Raw genomic sequence first — 23,077 nt, forward strand, 5'->3', positions numbered from 1 at the left:
GCAGCTGACAACGGGAAAGGAAGAGAGGAACAAGAGACGGGGCAGGGCATTGGGGAGAAGACACACAGCAGGGGCAAGACTTGACAGAAGAGATGGGGTAAGATTGCAATTTCGGGGATTCAGCTACCAGAAATTAGAAAGGTGGCCACCCAGTGTAGTGTGCATAGACTGACTCCCCAGTTCATCACATTACACAGCACAGTCAGGACAGGAAAGTGTTTAATGTCTCTGTCTGTCCAGGAAGTGATTCAGGGAAGAGGGCCCAGCAATACACACCAGCCAGCTCTGCACAGAGCTCAATTTGAGAGCCAGGGCACCAGGAGAAAACATTTAGGTCTCTTTATAACAAAGAGCTGGAGCAGCCTGTCCCAGATCTGTTTGGTCCTCAACCCATAAATGATGGGGTGCAGCACAGGGGGAATGAGGTTGTCCACACAGGTAATGAGAACGAGGACATGCAGTGGCACATTGTGGCCAAACCGCAGCACGAGAGAGGAGAATAAATCTGGGAGGTACAAAGCTGAGATGGCAAAAAGATGAGAGATGCAGGTCCCAAAAGTTTTGAGCCAGGCATCCTTTGTGGGGAGGCGGAAGATGGCCCGGAGGATCTGAATATAGGACATGGTGATAAAAAACACATCCATTCCGATCACAGAGAGAAGATCAAACAGGCCATAGTAACTATTGATGCTGATGTCAGCGCAGGCCAGATTCACCACAGCTATGTGCTCACAATAGAAATGGGAGATGATGTTGGTCCTGCAATATGGCCACTGCCTCACCAATAAGGGATAGGGCAATGTGAGTATGCCACTGCGCAGCACCACGACCAGGCCTATTGTGGCCACAACAGAGTTTGTCAGGATGGTGGAATGTCTCAGGGGGTGACAGATCGCCACGTAGCGATCAAAAGCCATGGCCACGAGGATTCCAGACCCCATCCCTGAGAAGCACTGAATGAAGTACATCTGAGTGAGGCAGGCACTGAAACTGATCTCCCTGGCATTGAACCAGAAAATGCTCAGCATTTTGGGCAGTGTGGATGTGCACAGGATGAGGTCGGTGATGGCCAGCATGCAGAGGAAATAGAACATGGGCACATGGAGGCTGGGCTCCCTCTTCACAATGAACAGGATGGTGAAGTTCCCCAGCACAGCGATGGCGTACATAGCACAGAAGGGAATGGAGATCCAGATATGGGCTGACTCTAGGCCAGGAATGCCCAGCAGGATGAAGGTGGAGGGGTTGCTGAAGTCGGTTCTGTTAGAATCTGACATGGCGTAGGGGAGATTGTGTCCAACTCTGAGGCATAAGAGTGTCTTCTGTATTTAGCGTATGCTCCTCTGACTTTCTGTGTGTTCCCAGGATCTCAGGTGATGGTCACAGTAGAAATGCCTGAATGGAGAGACAACGTTAATATGAGACACTGCATGCAGTAGTGGAGGCTGTTCTCATAGGAGAAGCAGACTGATTGCTCTTCACACACTGAAAAATGACATTTACATTATTCAGAGAAAACAACTATGAATAATGACCTTACTAAATCCAATTCCATGTTTGTATTGTGCTCCCTGCATTAATTAATAATTCCTACACTTTGTGGCGGGGGAAACTTAAGAGGCACCAGCAGGAAACACAAGTGTGGATAGTGGTTATCCATCATTGCTCCTTAATGCAAGGAGAGCCAGGATAGGGAGTCCATACTGAAGGGAGTTCCCCATTCAACCAGTTGCTCAAAGTCAGAGAGGGAAAAAAAACTCTGAAAACTTTGCAAAGACATATGCTGAGAGAAACATCCCATCTAGAACATACCTCAGAGAAAAGACCTGGACACCACTGATAGCAGCTTGAGAAAAATACGTGCTCATTCGCAGCAGTGGACAAAACAAAAGAATGTTCAGATCCCCAGGATATGTCACCCAGTCTCTATTAAGGATAGAAAAGTCTGGGACACTTTAGTTTACATAAGGGACAAAGATTAGGGCACATGATATAAGAGAGGAAAATAAAGGAAACTGATTTATATTGAAATGGACAGTTCCCAACCAGTACTATCAATAGACACTTAGTGCTCCAAGAGGACTAATTCCCTAAAGATGAGGAAAATTGACAGCAAAACTGATTGGGAGAAAAAATTTAGACAGAAAAATAGGAATGAATATTCATAATTCTTTGATAACCTTTTATTAGATACCAGAAAACTCACAATTCCAGAGTCAACAAAGTGAACAACTTTGGGTAAAAACTCAGTTTAGTAGTAAAGTGAAGGCAACAATTAGAAAGAGGGAAGAAATATGTAAAAAAGAGGAAAAGGGAAAATAGCTGGCCAGCAATAGAAATTGAAGTTAGGAAAATTGATAAGGAACTTTAAGACATCAGGGAAAACTTCATGTTTGCAGGGCTATGGATCACAAAAAAGGACTTTATTGAATATAATACGAACAAGAGAAATCTTTGAAAAGATTTATGTTAAATGTAAATTATTGAAATATAAAATGATAGGATTTTTTTGTAAAAAAAATGACAAAGTTAAGAAACAATGGAAAAGCGGGTATGGGATTAGTTTAAAAAGTCTAGAAATGTAAGTAATACCAGTCACCAACAGGGTTCATGCAAAACAGGTCTTATCAAATAAACCTGATTTCATCCGATTTCTCAGAGGCATTTGATTTAGCAGTGGTAAATACCGAGTTGGTGAGTTGGAGCAGAGAAAGGATTTTACCTCTGCACATGGGATTGGGGAAATAAACTGCATCCAGTTCTGGGGTCCACATTTGAAAAAAGATGTTGAAAACTTGGAGAGGCTGCAGATATTGGCAGATCCAGACTGGATGGTTTTTTTTTTTCTGGAAGATCTTCTTGGAGGGTTGTTTACACTTAAAATGCTACAGCCATGCTGCCATAGTGCTTCAATATAGACACTATTTACACATATGAAGGGTTCTTCCCTCAGCACAGGAATACCCGAGAGGCGGTAGCTAGGTCGATGGAAGAATTCATCTCATGCCGTCTACACCGGGGCACAGATTATCCAACAAGTTCTTGGAATGTATTGGAGAGACTTTTTTTTCCAGAAACTGGAGAAATCCTCTTGGAGAGAGGCTGTTCTAGACTTGATTTTGACATATAAGGAGGAACTGGTTGAGAATTTGAAAGTGGAAGGCAACTTGGGGGAAAGTGACCATGAAATGATAGTTTATGAATCTAAGGAATGGTAGGAGAGAGAACAGCAAAATAAAGACAACGGATTTCAGGAAGGCAGACTTGAGCAAACTCAGGGAGCTGGTAGGTAAGATCTCATAGGAAGCAAGTCTAAGGGGAAACACAATAGAAGACAGGTATTTTTTCAGAGGGACATTATTAAGGGCACAAGAGTAAACTATCCCCCTGCATAGGAAAGATAGGATGCATGGCAAGAGACCACAATGACTTAACCAGGAGATCTTGAATGATCTAAAAATCAATAAAGGATCCTAGAAAAGTGGAAACAAGGTCACATTAGAAAGGAGAAATATTAGCAAACAGCACATGTATGCAGGGGCAAAATTAGAAAAGCCAAAGCACAAAAGATGAACTGAAGCAAGAGAGGAGAAACTGGTTCTGTAATTGGCAAGCCATTCACAGTCTTTGTTCAATCCTGAGCTGATGGTGTCAAATTTGCAGATGAACTGAAGCTCAGCAGTTTCATCTGCAAATTTGACACCATCAGCTCAGGATTGAACAAAGACTGTGAATGGCTTGCCAATTACAGAACCAGTTTCTCCTCTCTTGGTTTTCACACCTCAACTGCTAGAACAGGGCCTCATCCTCCCTGATTGAACTGACCTCGTTATCTCTAGCTTGCTTGCTAGCACACATATATATACCTGCCCCTGGATATTTCCATTACATGCATCTGAGGAAGTGGGTATTCACCCACGAAAGCTCATGCTCCAAAACTTCTGTTAGTCTGTAAGGTGCCACAGGACTCTTTGCTGCTTTTAGTGAAAACGGGGTAGGTTCAGATGCTAAAACAGGGAACAAAAAAGTTAAAAGTTACTTGAACAAGTTAGATGTCTTCAAGTCACGAGGGTGGAATGAAATGCATCCTAGAATACTTTGAAGGAACTGACTGAAGAGGGAACTGAGCCATTAACGATTATCTTTGAAAAGTCGTGGGAGTCAGGGGAGACTCCAGAAGATTGGAAAAGAGCTCATACAGTGCTTGTCTATAAAGAAGGAAACAAGGGAAACCCATGCAGTTACAGACCAGTCAGCTTAACTTCTGTGCCAGGTAAGATAATGTAGCTATTTATTAAGGAATCAATTTGCAAACGTCTAGAAGATAATGAAGTGATAAGTGACAGTCAGCATGGATTTGTCAAGAAGAAAACATGTCAAACCAACCTCATAGCTTTCTTTGACAGGGTAACAAGCCCTGTGGATGTGGGGAAACAGTAGATGAGGTATATTTAGACATTAGTACAGCTTTCGATACAATCTCGCATACACTTCTCATTAGGAAACTAGAGAAATACAACCTAGATTGAGCTACTATAAGGTGGGTGCATAACTGGCTGGATAACTGCCCCCAGAGAGTAGTTATCAACGGCTCACAGTCATGCTGGAAGGGCATAACAAGTGGGGTTCCGCAGGGATCAGTTTTGGGTCTGGTTCTTTTCATTGTCATCATTAACGATTAAGACCATGGTGTGGAGAGTGCACTTATGTTTGCAGATAATAAAAGTTGGGAGGGGTTGGAAGTCTTTGAGAATCAGATAAACATTCAAAATGATCTGGAAAAATTGGAGAAAAGGATGATTATTGATCTTGAAAACATGTCCTATGAAGGAAGAATGTTTAGTCTAAAAAGGAGAAGACTGAGGGGGGCAATAACAGTTTTCAAATATCTATAAAGTTGTTACAAAGAGGGAGAAAAAGTGTTCACCTTAACCTCTGAGAGAAGACAAGAAGCAGTGGACTTAAATTGCAGCAAGGGAGGTTTAGGTTGCACATTAGGAAAAATGTTTTTAAAAAGTCAAATGCAATGTTGGGTTATATTAGGAGAAATGCAAGTCATGGTACGAGATAGTATTCCTCTACTCGGTGTGACTAGGTCTCAATTGGAGTAATGTGTCCAGGTTACACACCAATTAACAGAAAGGATGTAGAGAACCTGGAAAGGATCCACAGGCAAATAACAAATGTTATGCAAGGGATGGAATGCAAACTGTATGAGCAAACCAAAGAAACCAGTATGGTTACTCAGAAAAGAGGAAATTAATGGGGGACATTTTAATGGCATTCAAACACTTGAAAGGCTGCCATAAAAAGGTGGAGGAAAGTTATTCTGTCTTACCACAGAGGGACAGGACAAGAGGCAATGGGTTAAAATTCCAGCATAGTAGTTTTAAATTAAATTTCAGGAAAATCTTCCTAACTTTAAGTACAGGAGGCCAATGGAACAGACTCCTAGAGAAGTCATGGAAGTTCCCTCTGTGGAGGTTTTCCAAAGATGTGTGAATGGCCAACAGTCTTAGATGACTAGGACAAAACAAATCCTGATTCTTGTTGGGGAGATAGACCAGCTGTCCTTTGTGTTCCCTTATAACTCTATGGCTTTATCATTCTATGATGTGAAATCCTAGTGCAGATCTGGCCTTAGTCACACACGCGTCTTTTGGTTTAATACGGAGGTAACTGAATGAAATTTAATGGCCCCGTACTTTACAGGAGGTCAGACTTGATGATCAAATGGTCCCTTCTGACTGTAAACCCTATGCATCTATTGAAAAAGAAAGTAGATCAGGCATTTATATTCAATGTGTCTCATAACATGGACAAGGGAATATTTAAACTGAAGGTCTGAACATATAACATTGAGAAAAGGAAATTGCAAACATAATTCCTATTTGGCCTGTAGAACTCCTTGCTACCAGAGCATAGAAGAATGGGATTCACAAATGGATTGGCCATTATAGGTGGTCCTTCTGACACCTTCCATTAGAAGATCTCATCTCCAGTTGCTTATAAGTTTGCCACATTATTGGAGTTTGGACTGAAATATCACATGTTGGGTGTCCGCTTTGCCAAAAAATGGGATTTTTTGGTTTGTTTTTTTGAAGTTTCAGGCATAACAGTTCAGCCGACTTCTCGAATGAAGCTAGGAGAAAAATGTGTTATCCATGTTGAAAAATTTCAATTATTTTTCTAGGGAGGAGCCCTAGCACATCCAAGTTTTCCAGCAGATAAAAGTCAGGTAACAGCCCCTGTCCCCCTGCCCCATTAATACACAGATCCCTGAAATGCAAGAGGAGCATGTGACAGTGTCTGTGCATTAACACACAGTTGGCTCCTGACATCTGTACTCACATCTTGCTCTAAGGGGAGTTTTGCCTCGCTGGGGCCTGAGCAAAGTACGGGCCGTGGTCTCAGAATTTGGCCTTGTTTTGCACATCTACTAACATCTTTCTTCCTGAAGGATTCACTGTGCCACTGAAATGCACCACCGTGGGGCTGGAGGCCATCAGGCAGGATGAGGAGGGGTGCACAGAAAAGAGTGACATTTTGGCCAGTGATTCTTTAGCAAATATCACTTAAGGTAAGGCCCTGGGACGTGTCATGGTTGTGCAGAGCGGAAAGGACACAGACTTACTCTCTATCCCACCACATTCATGTTGCAGAAGGATTGTTGATGGGGTGAGCTCCTCAGCAAGAGATGGGTACCTGTGAATTATGAGATGGAAGTGTCCTCCCTGGGAATCCCCCTCAGGTATCTGTGATCGACACCTCTCTGAATCCAGCATCATCCGACACCAAGAGCTGACACACTGTGTGCATAGTTTCTAATATAGCTCTGTGTAATCCCAGGGGGGTTCGATCAGACTCTAGAGGACAAGGGAATGTATAAATGTAAACAGACTGTAGAGGAGCATGTCTCCATTTCGGTGATAATTGTCCAGCTTTAGAAGTAAACAGCAATTAAGGAATCTTCCCAAAGGGAGTTGAGAACTCTTGGGCTCTGTGCTGAGCCAGAGAGGAATTGGCTGCTCTGTACGTTTGTGTGCATATATTTAAAAATTATAGTATATGAGTAAAGAAACTAGGGATAATACCTAACTCTCCAGAGGATCTGATGTCCTGTAAATTCTCAGGATAGATGGGTAGATAGTAGACAGAAAGACCTGGAGAAAGTTGACTAAGAGGAGACACAAGCACTTACAGCAAACACATGGGGCTGTCGCTAAGGAATCAGAGATCAGTACTACTCCTCAGTAACTATCATTATACTGTGCAGCACCTTTCATTGATGGATCTTCAAAACTTAGCAAAGGAGAGTCACTATGAACAATCCCCATTTCAGAGATCAGTAAACTGAGGCACGGGGAGACATGACTTCTCCAAGGTCACACAAACACGGACTGACAGAACTCAAGTGTCCTGACTTCCCTTCCATAACCATGGCCTCTCTGTCAGTTAGTGACCACATGACAAGAGGGAAATGGACTTCCAGTCTTGCATGGTCTCTTCACTGGGGAAGTGGGGGAAAGGAATTCCCTCGGTTGCAAAGTGGAACTGGGGACCGCCGAGCCCTCTGGCAAACCAATCTGGGCCTCCTCTCACAATGTCAAGTATCAGAGGAGTAGCCGTGTTAGTCTGGACCTGTAAAAGCAGCAGAGAGTCCTGTGGCACCGTATAGACTAACAGATATATTGGAGCATGAGCTTTCGTGGGTGTATCCGACGAACTGAGTATTCACCCACGATAGCTCATGCTCCAATACGTCTGTTAGTCGCCACTGGACTCTCTGCTGCTCTCACACTGTGAGAAGCTGTAAACCTCTGCAGGTCTTGCACTTACACAGCCACACGCAGACAAGGACACACCCAGCTGCAGTTACATGAAACTACAATAGAGAGGCTCCAGCCAGTTCCCTTCAGTTCCTCAGCCTAGAACCGAAGAGCTGTACCATCTTTCCCTGGCCAAAAGCCTGACCGGTGTAAGTTTATTTCTCAGTCTGCCCCTCCCTCAATGTGGAGAGGACAATACATCAGCCTGAGCAGATTTCCCTTTTACGTTTCAAACAACATCCTGTACTAAGGAAAACAATATAAACCAGATTTATTAATTACAGAAAGATTGATTGTTTACATGATTATAAATAATAATGTAAAGAACAAAGTTGAAATCTGGTAAATAAACAACATCACAATCTAAGTTCTATACACTAGACAGTTTTTGAGTCAAACAAACAGTGTGTTACCATGATGGTACAAATAATCCTCCAATCTTCCATATGCAGGCTAGAAATCCCTTCAGCTGGGGGCCATGTCCTCAGTTCAATCCAATTTCTAACATCTTTGATGTTGAGTTGTGGGGGGAATGAGGCCAAGTGATGATGTTGCTTTCACATTTTATAGCTTGTGCCATGTAGAGAGAGCTTCATTTTTCCAAGCAAAAGCCCCCATCACAGTTACTGGAAAAGAACAGCCGCAAGATGGAGTCCAGCGTCACATCACAGTCATATCACCAAGGTAAATATGGGGGTGCCCGGGTGTTGCTTTGGGGCACAGAATGTCATATCTCCCCCCTTAGTTTACTGCAGGGGTGTGTGACGGGTTGGATCACAGAACGCTCCTTGGGAGCTGCCAACTGATATACCAAGACTACTTCTTCCCCTGCTTTCCCTGTCAGCTCGGGGTCCCAGCACCCTGTCTTGCAGAGCCAGACACTCCCGTCTGTTCCAACACAGACACAGGGACTGAATTACTTGCCCCAAAGCTCCAGACTTAACTGAAAGCAGCTCACAGAAGTGTTCCTGTCTTTAACACTCAGATGCCCAACTCCCAATGGAGTCTAAACCCAAATAACTCTCATAAATTGTTCGCCCTCTACAACACTGAGAGAAATGTACAGCTGTTTGCCCCTTCCCCCTAGGTATTAATACATACTCTGGGTTAATTAGTAAGTAAAATGTGATTTTATTAAATACAGAAAGAAGGATTTAAGTACTTCCAAGTAGTGACAGGCAGAACAAAGTGAATTACCAAGTAGAATAAAATAAAACACGCCAGTCTATCTCTAATCCAACTGAATAGAGCTATATTCCTCACAAGTTCCAGAAGGCTTCCTTTTACGGACTAATTTCCTTTTAGTCTGGGTCCAGCAATCACTCACACCCCTTGCAGTCACTGTCCTTTGTTCCAGTTTCTTTCAGATATCTTTGGGGGTGGAAAGACTCTCTCTTTAGCCAGCAGAAGACAGAATGGTGAGGTCTCCCCTGGGCTTAAATAGATTTTCTCTTGTGGGTGTAGATCCCCTCCTCTCTCCTATGCAAAGTCCAGCTACAAGATGGAGTATTGGAGTCACCTGGGTGACTCACATGTCCACACATGACTGAATTCCTTCCCAGCCAAGCCACATTCCTGAGAAAGCCCAGATGTGGATTGGTGTCTCCAAGTTCATTGTTGGCTTAAGTGTTTCTTGATGGGGCACTTACCGAGAATAGCCTTTTCTCAGGAACCCGACCAACTGCTTCACCACAGCCTACATAGAAGATCCTTGTCAGAGGATGGTGTGAAGGCCAAGAGTATTACAGCTTTCAAAAAGAACTAGATGAATTCATGGAGGATAGGTCCATCACAAACTGTTAGCCAGGATGGGCAGGGATGATGCCCCTAGCCTCTGTTTGCTGGAAGATGGAAAAGGTTGATGGAGAATGGATCACTTGATAATTATCTGTTCTGTTCAGTCCCTCTGAAGCATCTGACATTGGCCACTGTTGCAAGACAGGATACTGGGCTAGATGGACCTTTGGTCTAACACAACACGACCGTTCTTAACTTCACTGAAGAAGGAAATGGTGTGAAGATGTTGTGTTGTGTTGTGTTTTCCTGATTCTGGGTGTCTCTTCTGCTGTCTAAAGTAGAGTAATTGTTTTAGCAACCTGTGAATGGGGTTCCAGGGGGCCCCATTCTGAGATTGCACAATTAGGGCAAACTGCAAAGAAGGGGCAGACAATCCCCCAAATGCGTGATTATTCTCACACTTGGATTTACCAAGGCAGAAGCAAAACAGCTTTCACAATGCTTTACTGCTTACACAGAAGACAAAACACAGTCCCTTAAAGCCATCCAGCCTTGGGCTTCCATCCACACAGCCACGTCAAGTATGATGATGATTATTGAAAATCATGTTTATCATATAATAAAATTCTACCAATCCAAAAGGCTTATACACAGCACCTCCCAGGTGAATGAATATTTCATATATTACTCAAATAATCACTTACAGCCAATTCTTATTAACTAAACTAAGATTTATTAAAAAAGAGAGCGTATTGGTTAAAAGATAATTAGACACAGAGGCACGATTAGAGTTTTTAAGTCAGTTTCATAGTAGAGATGGCTGGCTTCAGAGTTCCACAGAGTTCTTTCCCAATTAGTCAAGAGATTACAGTCCAATATGAAAATTTTCATTCTCAGGGCGATCCAGGATATAACTGGAGACCAGAGTCTTGTGACTCAAGCTTCCCCTGATGATGCTTAAGCAGAGCTGAGATCAAAAGGATCAGATTCCAAGAGCCCTTTATATAGTTTGGTGGAAGCACAACAGTCCTTGGGTGAACAATGGGCTTTTGAAGTAACCTTCTATTTCCCTAACATCACTGGTAATTAACTACCTGGATTAACAGAAGATTATTATCCATTAAGCAATTTATAGAGAGTTCACAAGAAACTTTAAAGAGACATAATGAAAATGAATTATTGCACCCAAGATCCATCTAATAATATTTCCTTTTCATCTCTGAATTAACTGAATACAGCTCTAGACTGGAATCGTTTGGTTACACTGCTAACCTCTAACAAGCTGTCGGTAAACAGAGACTAATAGAATCACTAACTTCTTCCATTTCTTTCATAAGACAAGTCTACATTTCAAAGCTCTAGTCTCTCTAAGATGGAATGGCCCAAATTACCGTTTACATACTTTTCTAACCTGTCTCTAAAGGGTGAATCTGGGTCAATAGCCTGCAAGTTGCTTAACTCTTTCTGGCCATGTGTCACACAACCCCTTTTGTAAAGCTTGTGGCTGTTTGGTTTAGCGATCATGTGACCCAAAAAGGAGAAACTGGAAACAGCGTGTGCCCAAGGGGGATCTCTGGGAAGGATGGGCTGAAGCAATTGGAAAAGTCTATTTGGGGTCAGGGAGAGAGTTTGTGTGTCCCTTGGAAAGTACTCCCCAGAAAGGCAGAGACAGGGATTCCCTGTTCCTGTGGGTTTTGTCCCCCCTCTCTCTCTCTCCTGGTGCATTTAGGTCCACCTCTCTCTTTCCTCTGTAATTCATCCCCCCACACACATGCCTCCCTCCCTCTGTCACTTCTAAGTCCCTGGCCATTACCAGCTAGAAGCCTGCAGCTGTGGTAACCTACAGTCTAGACTGCTTGCTTGCCAATATATCTTTCTTATCAGTTTCTTATTTTCTTATGGATTTAATTATTCTTTTTATTAATAAGTTTACAGATTTATATTAGGGTATATTCAACCTGTAACACAAGGGACCTGTAGGCCACATTCTGTATGTTGAGCTAAAGCAGGTAACAGATATGAAAAGGTTTGGGGGAAAGTGCAGCCAGAACCTCCTGTTGAAGTTGTGGAGGAGTTGGATTAGGGGCTGCAACCTTGCGCATTGTAGACAGGCGTGCACCATGGTCTGCCTCCTGCTGCAAAATGGGCAGGCATCTGGAATGGGGGCGAACTGTGCCATGTACATGCCTGTGCTCATGGCTCCGTGAAGGAGCCACCAACCGATATCCCCGCTGGGCCGTGGGACTGGTGTGGAGCCCCATCGGGATTCCTCACCCTCCAAAGGTGGTTCTATGATGCACCACTTCATATCAGGTTAACTGAAGAGGTGAAGCACGTGGAGCATGAGCATGTAAAGTTGTTCCCTTGGTGGAATCAGAAATGAATCGGCTGCAGGGTGTGAATCCAGCTAAGGTTATGAAAGGGAGGTGGCCAGGAGGACTCATGGGACAGGAGCCCAATCAAGAATTTCTGAGGCACTGGGGTGAGGGGTGGGTGGGGAGCACCCTATTTTAGGACCCATTCAAGGAAAACCAGAACAGTAGACAATAAAGTGGCGCAACCACCTGGAGTATGCGCAGGGGGATCTGAAGGGTGAAGAGCCCAAGGTGAGCCTGAGATGAAAAAGGCCTTGATTGCCACTAAATGGTGGGCCGAGAACTGGGCTGGTCATATACTGGAGGAATGGTCCTGGGCAAAGTGGAAATAAAATACATATATACAGTCCAACCACGAGTAGCACAACCAATCGACCTCCGCCTGGACACAGGCGTAGGTTGAATTCTCATCCGGGTGTCAGTCATGAAAGTCGTCCACCAGGGAGTGATGATTGACAATCTCTCAGGACGCCTGCAGCAACCTGGCTGCTCTCGATCCCTGAGCGATTCTGGTCCTCAGAGATGGTATTAAAATCCCCACCCAGGCCCAGGCACACGTTAGGATCCAAAGTGCCTAGGACGGCAGATGCCTGTTGATACAAACACACCCACTCTGGGTCTGCATTCGGGGGGTAGACATTGAACAGAGTCAAAGTCAGCCCCTCCACACCAGTCTGGCGGTGCAGCAGGCAACTTGGTATCACCTCTTCAACTCCCAGCATCTCAGGCTCTAGGTTGGGGAAAACAGGGCGACCATCTCAGCGCTGAGGTGTCTACATTATACCCGGACCCCCAATGCAGCCGCCAACTAATCTCGGTGGCTGGATCCATGTGAGTTTCCTACAGGCAAACCACAAAGTACCCTACTTCACAAAGGAAGGAGAGCATCTGGGAAGTATGGAGACCTACCTTGGAGCCTCTGGTGTTCAATGTTGAAACAATGGTTGGCTTCATTCTGAGGGATGAGGTGGATCCTTGTAGGCAGGGAATCGACAGCCGGCCTTACAATTGCTGACCAACATGAAAGCCTTGTCACAGAAGTCGTGGGTCCACTGGTAGACCAGGATGTCCTACCTCCTAGTTTTCTCCACTCCTCCAAAACAGCCCTTTCTGCTCTAACACACTATACCCCACTCACCTCCGAGAGATGAGATAGGTCCCAGGATTCTTTATGAGATCTCTCTCTCTCCACAGAGTTAATAACAGTGTAAGAATAAACATTGATATGTTAACACTAACCAGACCCCCTTAAGTGTCTTCCCATAAGATGTGAAAACATGTTGGTTTTAAGATGACTGGGTTGCAGCTGTCAAGGGAAAGGGAAGACAGGAGGAAGTGACAGGGGCAGGGCCTTGGGAAGAAGACACACAGCGGGGTTGAGACTTTACAAAGGACTTGGGGTAAGATTGCAATTTCAGAGATCCAGCTGTGAGCAATTAGAAAGGTGGTAGTAGTGCACACAGACTGACTCCCAAGTTCATCACATTGACACAGCACAGGAAGCACAGGAAAGGGTTTAATCTCACGTTTACTGTCCAGGAAGTGATTCAGGGAAGAGGTCTTAGCACCATGCACCAGCCAGCTCTGCACAGAGCTCAATCTGAGAGCCAGTTCACAAGGGAAAACATTTAGGTCTCTATGAGTAAAGAGCTGGAGCAGCCTGCCCCAGGTCTGTTTGGTACTCACCATAAACGATGGAGTGTAGCACAGGGGGAACCAGATCACACACACTGGCAGTGAGAACAAGGAAGTGCAGTGGCACATTGCGGCCAAACCAGAACATGAGAGAGAAGAATAAATGTGGGATGTAAAAAGCTAAGATGGCACAAAGATGAGAGGTGAAGGTCCCAAAAGTTTTGAGCTGGGCATCCTTTGTGGGGAGGCGGAAGATGGCCAAGAGGATCTGAATATAGGACACTGAGGTAAAGAACATGCCCATTCCGATCACAGAAAAAAGATCAAACAGGCCATAGTAACTACTGATGCTGATATCAGCCCAGGCCAGCTTCACCACAGCTATATGCCCACAATAGATGTGAGGGATGATGCTGGTTCTGCAATATGGCCACCGCCTGGCCAGGAAGGGATAGGGCAATGCGAGTATGCCACTGTGCATCACCACGACCAGGCCTACAGTGGTCACAACAGAGTTTGTCAGGGTGGTGGAATATCCCAGAGGATGGCAGATGGCCACGTAGCGATCAAAAGCCATGGACATGAGGATTCCAGACCCCATCCCTGAGAAGGAGTGAATGAAATACATCTGGGTGAGGCAGGCACTGAAACTGATCTCTCTGGAATTGAACCAGAAGATGCTCAGCAGTTTGGGTATGGTGGCTGTGGACAGGACCAGGTCGCTGACGGTCAGCATGCAGAAGAAATAGAACATGGGCCCATGGAGGCTTGGCTCCCTCTTCACAATGAAAAGAATGGTAAAGTTCCCCAAGATGGCTATGGTGTACATAGCACAGAAGGGGATGGAGATCCAGACTTGGGCAGCCTCCAGGCCAGGAATGCCCAGCAGGATGAAGGTGGAGGGGTTGCTGAAGTCGGTTCTGTTCGAATCTGACATGGAGTATGTGAGATGGTGTCCAACTGTGACGCATAAGGGTGTCTTCTGCACGTGCCCTATGTGCCCTTGACTTTTTGTGTGTTCCAAGGATCTCGCGTGATAGTCGCAGTAGAAATGCCTCCATGGAGAGACAATGTGAATATGAGACACTGCATGCAGCAGTGGAGGCTGTTCTCATGGGAGAAGCAGATTGATGGCTCTTCACACACTATAAAATTACATTTTCATTATTCAGAAAAAAATAATTATGAACAATGACCTTATTAAATCCAATTCCATATTTTGTGGTGCTCCCTGCGTTAATAATCTCTACACTTTGTAGTGAGGGAGCCTTAAGAGGCAGCAGTAGGAAACACAAGTGTAGATACTGGTTTTCCATCAATGTTCCTTAATGCAATGAGAGCCAGGATAGGGAGTCCATACTGAAGAGAGGTCCCCATTCATCCAGTTCCTGGAACTCAGAGAGGGGGGAAAAAAAAAAACTTTTTCTAAGACATGTGATTAGAGAAACATCCGAACTAGAACATACTTCAGGGAAAAGACCTGGACGACATTGATAGCAGCTGAAAAGAAACACCTGCTCATTTTCAACAGTGAAAAAAACAAAACAATATTTAGATTCTTAAGATATGGGATGGAGAATAATATGTTTGGTATGTTAGAAACAGATAGCTGGGTTTGTGATGACTGGGAGAACAGTATGGTGACTTGCCTGCCTGGTGCAAAGGTTGTGGATTTCTCGAGGCATCTAGAAAGGCTCAAACATGGTGCTGGGGAAGAGTCGGTGTTCATGGTATATGTAGGTACCAATGACATAGGGAAGGGTAGGAGAGACATCCTGGAGACCAAAATTATGCTGCTAGGAAAGAGACTGAAGTCCAGGACCTCTAGGATGGCATTCTCAGTAATGCTTCCAGTTCCATGCACAGGGCTGGGTAGGCAGGCAGAGCCTCAATACGTGGATGTGACAATGACATAGAGAGGAGGGGTTGGGGCCACAGGAAGGATGTGGATCCAGGCTGGTACACTTAACATTAAAAATGTAGCAGAGCAGTTTTTAAACTACGAGATGGGGGAAAGCCGACTGCTGCAGAGAAGCACACGGATCAGACAGAGACTTCTCTTAGAGGAGAGTCTATTCACAGAGATTGTGTAGGTTCTAGTCAGGAGGAGAGGTTTAAAGAGGATAAACTATGGGCCAGATCAGAAAAGAAACATTCACATAAAAAAGAATCTAACACCTCAGGAAAGGGCAGACAGATAAACATTGACAAATTTTTCAAGTGCTTGTACACAAATGCTAGAAGTCTAAATAATAAGATGGATGAACTAGTGTGCCTCGTGATAAAGGAGGATATAGATATAATAGGCATCCAGAAACCTGGTGGATTGAGGACAATCAATGGGACACAATCATTCTGGGATACAAAATATATCAGAAGGACAGAACAGGTCAGGGAAGGGTGGAGGGGAAGGAGTGGCACTATATATGAAAGAAAATATAGAATCAAATGAAGTAAAAATCTGAAATGAATCCACGTGTTCCTCTATGAATAATAATTTCATGCTCTAATAAGAATATAACAATAGGGATCTGTTATCGACCACCTGACCAGGACAGTGATAGGGACGATGAAATGCTGAGGGAGATTACAGAGGCTATCGAAAAAGAGAACTCAACAATAGTGGGGAATTTCAACTATCCCCGTATTGACTGGGTACATGTCACCTCAGGACGAAATGCATTTCCTCCAATTCTTACACAATTTTATCTCTCTCAAGCTGGTGTTGTTTCCTTTTCTGCTGATTCTCTGTATTTTTCTTGGAACATAACAAGACTGTTTTTGCACAAATAGTTCTAATAGTTCTTAACCTTAAGTTTTTGCTTTGGTTGCCAACTTGAAATGTGTTTATTCATGTCAAGTATATGTCATTGATACTAGGCCTCAAAATATAAAATATTAGATGGATATATAAATCACTATATATATCCCAAAACTAGTATGTTCAAAAGCCTTTCCCAAAAAGAATACATGTTATAATTTTTCATAGGATTTACCATCAATACCAAACTCTTTGTTATAAGGTTGACCACTAGCAACAAACATTGCATCATTACATTTACCAATAATGTCAAACCTTTCATTACAGGTAGGCGTTTCCAAGAATATTTATTACACCGCGCCTTTTGCTTGGACAATTTGGTTTGTTGAAAATGCATTTGGTCTTTTAATCCCATTCTGAACCTTAACATACGCTGAGTTACTGGGTTTCCTTTCCCCTCAGTGCCCCCTTCAGGAGGGATCTCAGTTCAAGCTCGTCATTGAGTACTTGCTGTTCAATGCTCTGATGAGGTAAGGATATAAGGGCACTTTACATGTTAGCTAGCCATCAATGAAGCTGCTTCCCCACACAGAGTTCTGCCCATGGAAAAAGTCCACCCCCAAGTTGGGCTTTCCTTGTGATCCCCACTGCAAGCACTTTTCCTAGAGGGTTGTGATGGTGATCTGTGCTTTCTCGGCAAAGTGTTGTGCCTTCTTCCCGCAGTGCTTTCATAGCTGCTTTCTTTGTCTTACCAGCCCAGAGAATCTCCTTCTCCTCTCTATCAGGTGGGTTATTAGCATTTTCACAGACAATCATTTATTAAGTTGGATCCATATCCTGTCTTAGAGCTGCCAGGGAGGTAGACATGCTGGGTGGTAGAGATAGGATCCAGACTGACCTAGAGTAATTGCAGCATTGGGCCAGAAGAAATCTGATGAGATTCAACAAGGACAAGTGCAGAGACCTTGATTAGGATAGAAGAATCCCGTTGTCATAGACAGATGGTTAAGGGTTAATGCCTCTTTTACCTGTAAAGGGTTAAAAAGTTCACCTAGCCTAGCTGACACCTGACCAGAGGGACCAATGGGGGAACAAGATGTTTCAAAAGGAAGGAGGGAAGTTTTTCCTTTGTTGAGAGTTTCAGTTTCAGCCGGAGTGAAAAAGATCAAGGAACCAGCCTCTTATCAGAATAGTAAGTTTTAGAAGGGAATAAATATGTTTATGTTTATTTCTTTGTAACCTCTCTTATGCAAATAAAGGTAGAATCAAATTGGGTATTTGGGTATTATTTTTTTATGTGTAACTAAAATTGTGCCCAGGGGACATCCTCTGTGTTTTGAATCTGTTGTCTGTGAGAGTAGCTGGTATGCTAATCTCCCCCAGAGGGTTTTCTTTTACCTTTCTTTTCTTTAATTAAAAGCCTTTTTCCTTAATACCTGATTGATTTTTTCCTTGTTTTTAGATCCAAGGGGATTGGATCTGGACTCACCAGAGATTGGTGGGAGAAAGGAGGAGGGATGGTTAATTTCTCCTTGTTTTAAGATCCAAGGGATTGGATCTGGACTCACCAGAGAATTGGTGAAGGAGTCTCTCAAGGCTACCCAGGGAGGGGAAGGTTTTGGGGGGACAGGGAGTGATTCAGACACTGAAATTCTGGCTGGTGGCAGTGGTACCAGATCTAAGCTAGTAATTAAGCTTAGAAGTGTCCATGCAGGTCCCCACACCTGTACCCTAAAGTTCAGAGTGGGGAAGGAACCTTGACACCTATGCACTGCTACATACTGTGGATCGAGTGGTATTGCAGCATTTCTGCGGAAAAGTACCTGGGGGTTAGCATATCAGTAGGGTTATCGTCCAAAACCCACACTGATAATAAGCTTTGAAACACTCAGCTTCTATGTGCACTTCGGGCAAAGGCACAAGGATTTTTGACTTCTTCTAATGAAAGCTCTGCCATATGTCCTGGCAACACGTCACCTTCTTGCTCTATACCCTGCTAACCACAGACACTTCTGCCCTGTGTCTTCCCACCAAAGTGTTCCCTGCAATTAATGACAGCAGCCTCGATGTGCTTCATTTGTGGTTGTGTAGAGGCTAATTTTAGAAACCCAGTATGATAAGTGACAGGTGACTGAGGAGCTTCTGTACTCAGGGTGTCTGTTCCCATTTGTGGATTTTTGTAGAGGTGCAAATCAGTGGAGTGAAGCGATTCTGGTTCTGCTTTTTCAGCAAATCCAATTGGAGTTTCCACTCTCCCTCTTTCTTCTCTATTTCTCGATGTGTTAGTCCCATAGCCCTTCCGTGTTCAGCCTCCTCTCTGGCAGCCTCTGCCTGCGTCAGCTCCAAAATTCCCCTATGTTCTTTTCCTTTTTTCTACTGCCTGAAATCTGAATAGCTCCAACTTCACAATTGTTTCACTGTTTTCACTGACTGTGCTGCTTTTCTCTAGTGCCCTCCCTTTACTGAAATACGCAAACCGAAAATAACAAACTGGCAACCTCTTTGTCTCATCCCCACTCTACAGCAGTGCAAGTCTGACTCAGAACAAGCTGTGGAGCAGCCCCTGCTCCTGAGCAGACTTCCCTGTATACAATACCTTGTTTTAGGTTATATATATACAGTTTTATTTAGTACAGAAATATAGATTTTAAGTTATTATTAGTAATAAGTGCACAGACCAAAGTAGATTACCCAAGAAATAAAACAAAATCATAAACTGAGATCTATATCCTAGACAGGACTGGGCTCAAACAGTGTCTCAATTTGACGGTACAAACAGTTCACCAGTCTTCACCCAGAGGCTGGGAATTCCACTTTACTTCCTGGGTCCATCCCCTTAGTCAAAGTTTCTTCCTCTAGCCATGTTGTTAGGTATTCAGACGTGAGGAGTAAGGCCAAGTGGTGATGTCACTTACACGTTTATCAGTTTCTGCCATGTAGAGGGAACTTCATTCCTTCATTCCTCCAGATAAAGCCCAAAGCACGGTTACAAAGTTGCAAAGAGTCCTGGGGCACCTTATAGACTAACAGACGTATTGGAGCATAACCTTTGAGGCGCATGTCTGACGAAGTGAGTATTCACCTACAAAGGCTTATGCTCCAAAACGTCTGCTAGTCTGTAAGGTGCCACAGGACTCTTTGTCATTTTTTACAGATCCAGACTAACATGGCTACTTCTTTGATACTTAAGAACAAAGTTGAAATCTGAGAAATAAACAAAACCACAAACTAAGTTCTATACACTAGACAGGCTTTGACTCAAACAGTGTGTCACTCTGATGGTGCAAACAATCCACCAATCTTCCACACACAGGCTAGAAATCCCTTCAGCCTCGGACCACGTCCTCAGTTCATTCCCAGGTTCTAACATCTTTCGTGTTGAATTGTTTGGGGAATTCGGCCAAGTGATGATGTCGCTTCCACATTTTATAGCTTGTGCCAGGTAGAGGGAGCTTCATTTTACCAAGCAAAAGTCACCAGCACAGTGAGTGGAAAAGTACAGACACAAGATGGAGTCCAGGGTCACAGGAGCTAGTCACATGCCCTTGCATGTTTCGATGGATCATAGCAGGAGTCATTACCCGTATCTTGGTGAGAATCTCCCCAGAAAAGTCCATTGGACACCTCACGAGACATATTTTGTATAAGATTTGTTGAAATACAGTGGAACCCGCTATAATGCGATAATTGGGGTCCAAAAAATGTGATGGCGGTAAACGGGGGTCATGTTATAGCGGGTTCCTCTGTACTTGTGTTCAATTTCCAGTTTCAACTTACAACCATTAAGGAAGGTTTGTCCGAGGCAGGAGGAACAGGATGGCGAGAAAAAAAAAATGGGGCTGCTGGAGCGGTGAAACAAAAAAAAAACTAGGGCACAAACTTTTGGTGGCACTTACTTGGCAGCTTGTAATGTGTACAGTTTCTTGCCCTGTCAGATCAGCTCTTAGCTGGAGCGATTCCCATAGAGAACATAAGAACATAAGAACAGCCGTACCGGTCAGACCGAAGGTCCATCTAGCCCAGTATCTGTCTACCGACAATGGCCAATGACAGGTGCCCCAGAGGGAGTGAAGCTAACAGGCAATGAACAAGTAATCTCTCTCCTGCCATCCGTCTCCACCCTCTGATGAACAGAGGCTAGGGACACCGTTCCTTACCCTTCCTGGCTAACAGCCATTTATGGACGTAGCCACCATGAATTTATCCAGTTCCCTTTTAACCCCCCAGTTCTCTTTTAAAACCACGGCTACACCCGCAGTTGCCACTGAAGTTGATGGAATAGCAGCAACCTTCCTGTGGCCTGCTCACAGGACAAGTCCTGGCCCCAGATGGAGCTGTTACTGCAACACGGATCGAGTGTGATATGTGGTGAGTTCTGTGCTTCTCCCAGTTTCTGCCTTTGGGGCAGGGAGTTTGTTTATAAACAGAGGCAGGGTGATTACGATAACAAAAGGCTCGTCATTAAATTAAGTTCAGGCTCCTTATATGATCCTAAAAGTGTTACCAGGCACTGCCACTAAAAGAAAGGAAACAAAAGGTAGGAATAAAGGGTGAAATGGAGAGAGGGAAATAGTGGTGTCCCCAAGGGGTCTGTACTGGGCCAGTGCTATTCAGCATATTCATAAATGAGCAGGATAAAGGGGTAAACAGTGAGGTGACTAAATTTGCAGATGATATAAAATGAATCAAGATTGTTCAGATCAAAGAAGAGTCTGAAGAGTGAAAAGAGATCTCACAAAACTAGGGGGACAGGTCAACTGGTTGGCTGATGAAATTCAGTGTTGAGAAATGCAAAGTAATGCACATGGCTAAACATAATCCCAGCTAGACGTATCAAATGATAGGGTTGAAATTAGCTGTTCCCCTTTAAGAAAGAGATCTTGGAGTCACTGTGTATAGTTCTCTGAAAACATCTGCTCAATGTACAGTGGCAGTCAAAAAAGCTAAGAGAATGATGGGAATCATTAGGAAAGGGATAGATAATAAGACGGAACATATCACAATGTTTCTATAAATCCATGATATATCCACGTCTTGAATACTGTGTGCACTTCTGATCGCCCCATCTCCAAAAAGATATATTGGATTTGGAAAAGGTACAGAAAAGGGCAACAGAAATCATTAGGGGTATGGAAGAGCTTCCATATGAGGAGAGATTGAAAAGACCGGGACATTGTAGTTTGGAAAAGGGATAACTAAGGGGGGATATGAGAGAAATTCTGTAAAATCATGAATGGTGCAGAAAAATTAAAGAAGGAAAAGTTCTTTACTCCTTCTCATAACACAAAAACTAAAAGTAACCTAATACAATATATCTTCTTGATATGGGAAGACCAGATCGGCAGGTAGGATTTTAGGTGTGGGCGTACGATGGATTTATATAGAGGCAATATGATATTTTCACTCTTATTATCTTTCCCTTTCTAATTGATTCCCTGCTGCACATTGAGTAGACGTTTTCAGAGAACTATCTACAATGACTCCAGCATCTCTTTCTTGAGTGGTAACAGCTAATTTAGACCCCATCATTTTATATGTATTGTTGGGATTATGTTTTCTAATAGCCATTATATCATCCACACATCACTGGAGCATACTTTGTCCCTCCTGCAACGCATAGCTTTTCCTGCATCTGGAATCTGTTTTTCTGCTGCAGCCACAGCCCTGCAACCTGAGTCCCATCTGCCACCCTTGTGCCTCTCTCCTGCACCAGTTTCTCCTGACTCATCCTGTCTCTCTGATTTTGAAGGGCTGAAAAACACTTCCTCTATCTGATCCCTCTTCTGGGGCATTGGAAAAGACACAGTGAAAGGCAAGAGAAATGATTAGGGGTATGGAACACTGTTCATATGAGGAGAGATTAGAAAGTGTGGGACATTTCAGCCTGGAAAAGAGATAACAAAGTTTAGATATGAGGTCTGTAAAATCATGCATGGTGTGGAAAACATGAGTAAGGAAATGTTATTTACTCCTTCAAGTAACAGAAGAACTAATGGTCACCCAATGAAATTAATAGGCAGCAGATTTATCTGCCTCCTGCTAGAACTCACTCCCCTTCCAGAGCTGAGATAGAACCCAGGAGTCCTGACAGTGTCCCTCTCTCCACAGAGTTAGTAACAAAGAAAGAATATACATTACAATTTTATACCTAACTGGTGTCCTTTAAGTGACTTGCCTCAGGATTTAAGGACATGTTAGTACTAGAAATGATGGGGGGGTCTCACATTTGATTAATTTCCCTTCTTTTATGTAGGAATTAGATACAGTGCTTCTGCCAAAAAACCCTAGAGTTTTCCATAATCTAAGTAGTCTCTCATCTCATGGTTAACATTGACCTCTTGGTGATGGGGGCGGGGGGGGGAAGACTGTACCCCAATCTAAGTTCCAGTTTTTCAGGAATTTGTTCCTGGTACGCTTGTGAAAATTAACTGTGTCTTTAGAATCATAGCATCATAGAATCATAGAATATCAGGGTTGGAAGGGACCTCAGGAGGTCATCTAGTTCAATCCTCTACTCAGAGCAGGACCAATCCCCAACTAAATCATCCCAGCCAGGGCTTTGTCAAGAGTGACCTTAAAAACAGCTAAGGAAGGAGATTGCACCACCTCCCTAGGTAACCCATTCCAGTGCTTGGAAGCTGATGAAAGGAGCAAGAGGCAGAGGCAGGTCCTTGTGGGAGAAGAGGTAAAACAACGGTGGAGTCTTGTCAGAAGAGGTGAGGCAAGGGGTGGGTTTTTGG

General features: G+C 43.8%; 1 protein-coding gene across 1 annotated transcript; it reads right to left on the reverse strand.

Moving 5' to 3' along the window:
• Positions 1–296: 296 nt before the first annotated feature.
• Positions 297–1,277, reverse strand: LOC127044812 (olfactory receptor 52R1-like). Its single transcript, XM_050940007.1, has one exon. It carries the CDS (start codon positions 1,275–1,277, stop codon positions 297–299), a length of 981 nt encoding a protein of 326 aa, XP_050795964.1.
• Between the last annotated feature and the right edge of the window lie 21,800 nt (positions 1,278–23,077).

This window comes from Gopherus flavomarginatus, chromosome 1 (genome assembly GCF_025201925.1).
Source record: "Gopherus flavomarginatus isolate rGopFla2 chromosome 1, rGopFla2.mat.asm, whole genome shotgun sequence".
Classification (NCBI taxonomy): domain Eukaryota; kingdom Metazoa; phylum Chordata; order Testudines; family Testudinidae; genus Gopherus; species Gopherus flavomarginatus.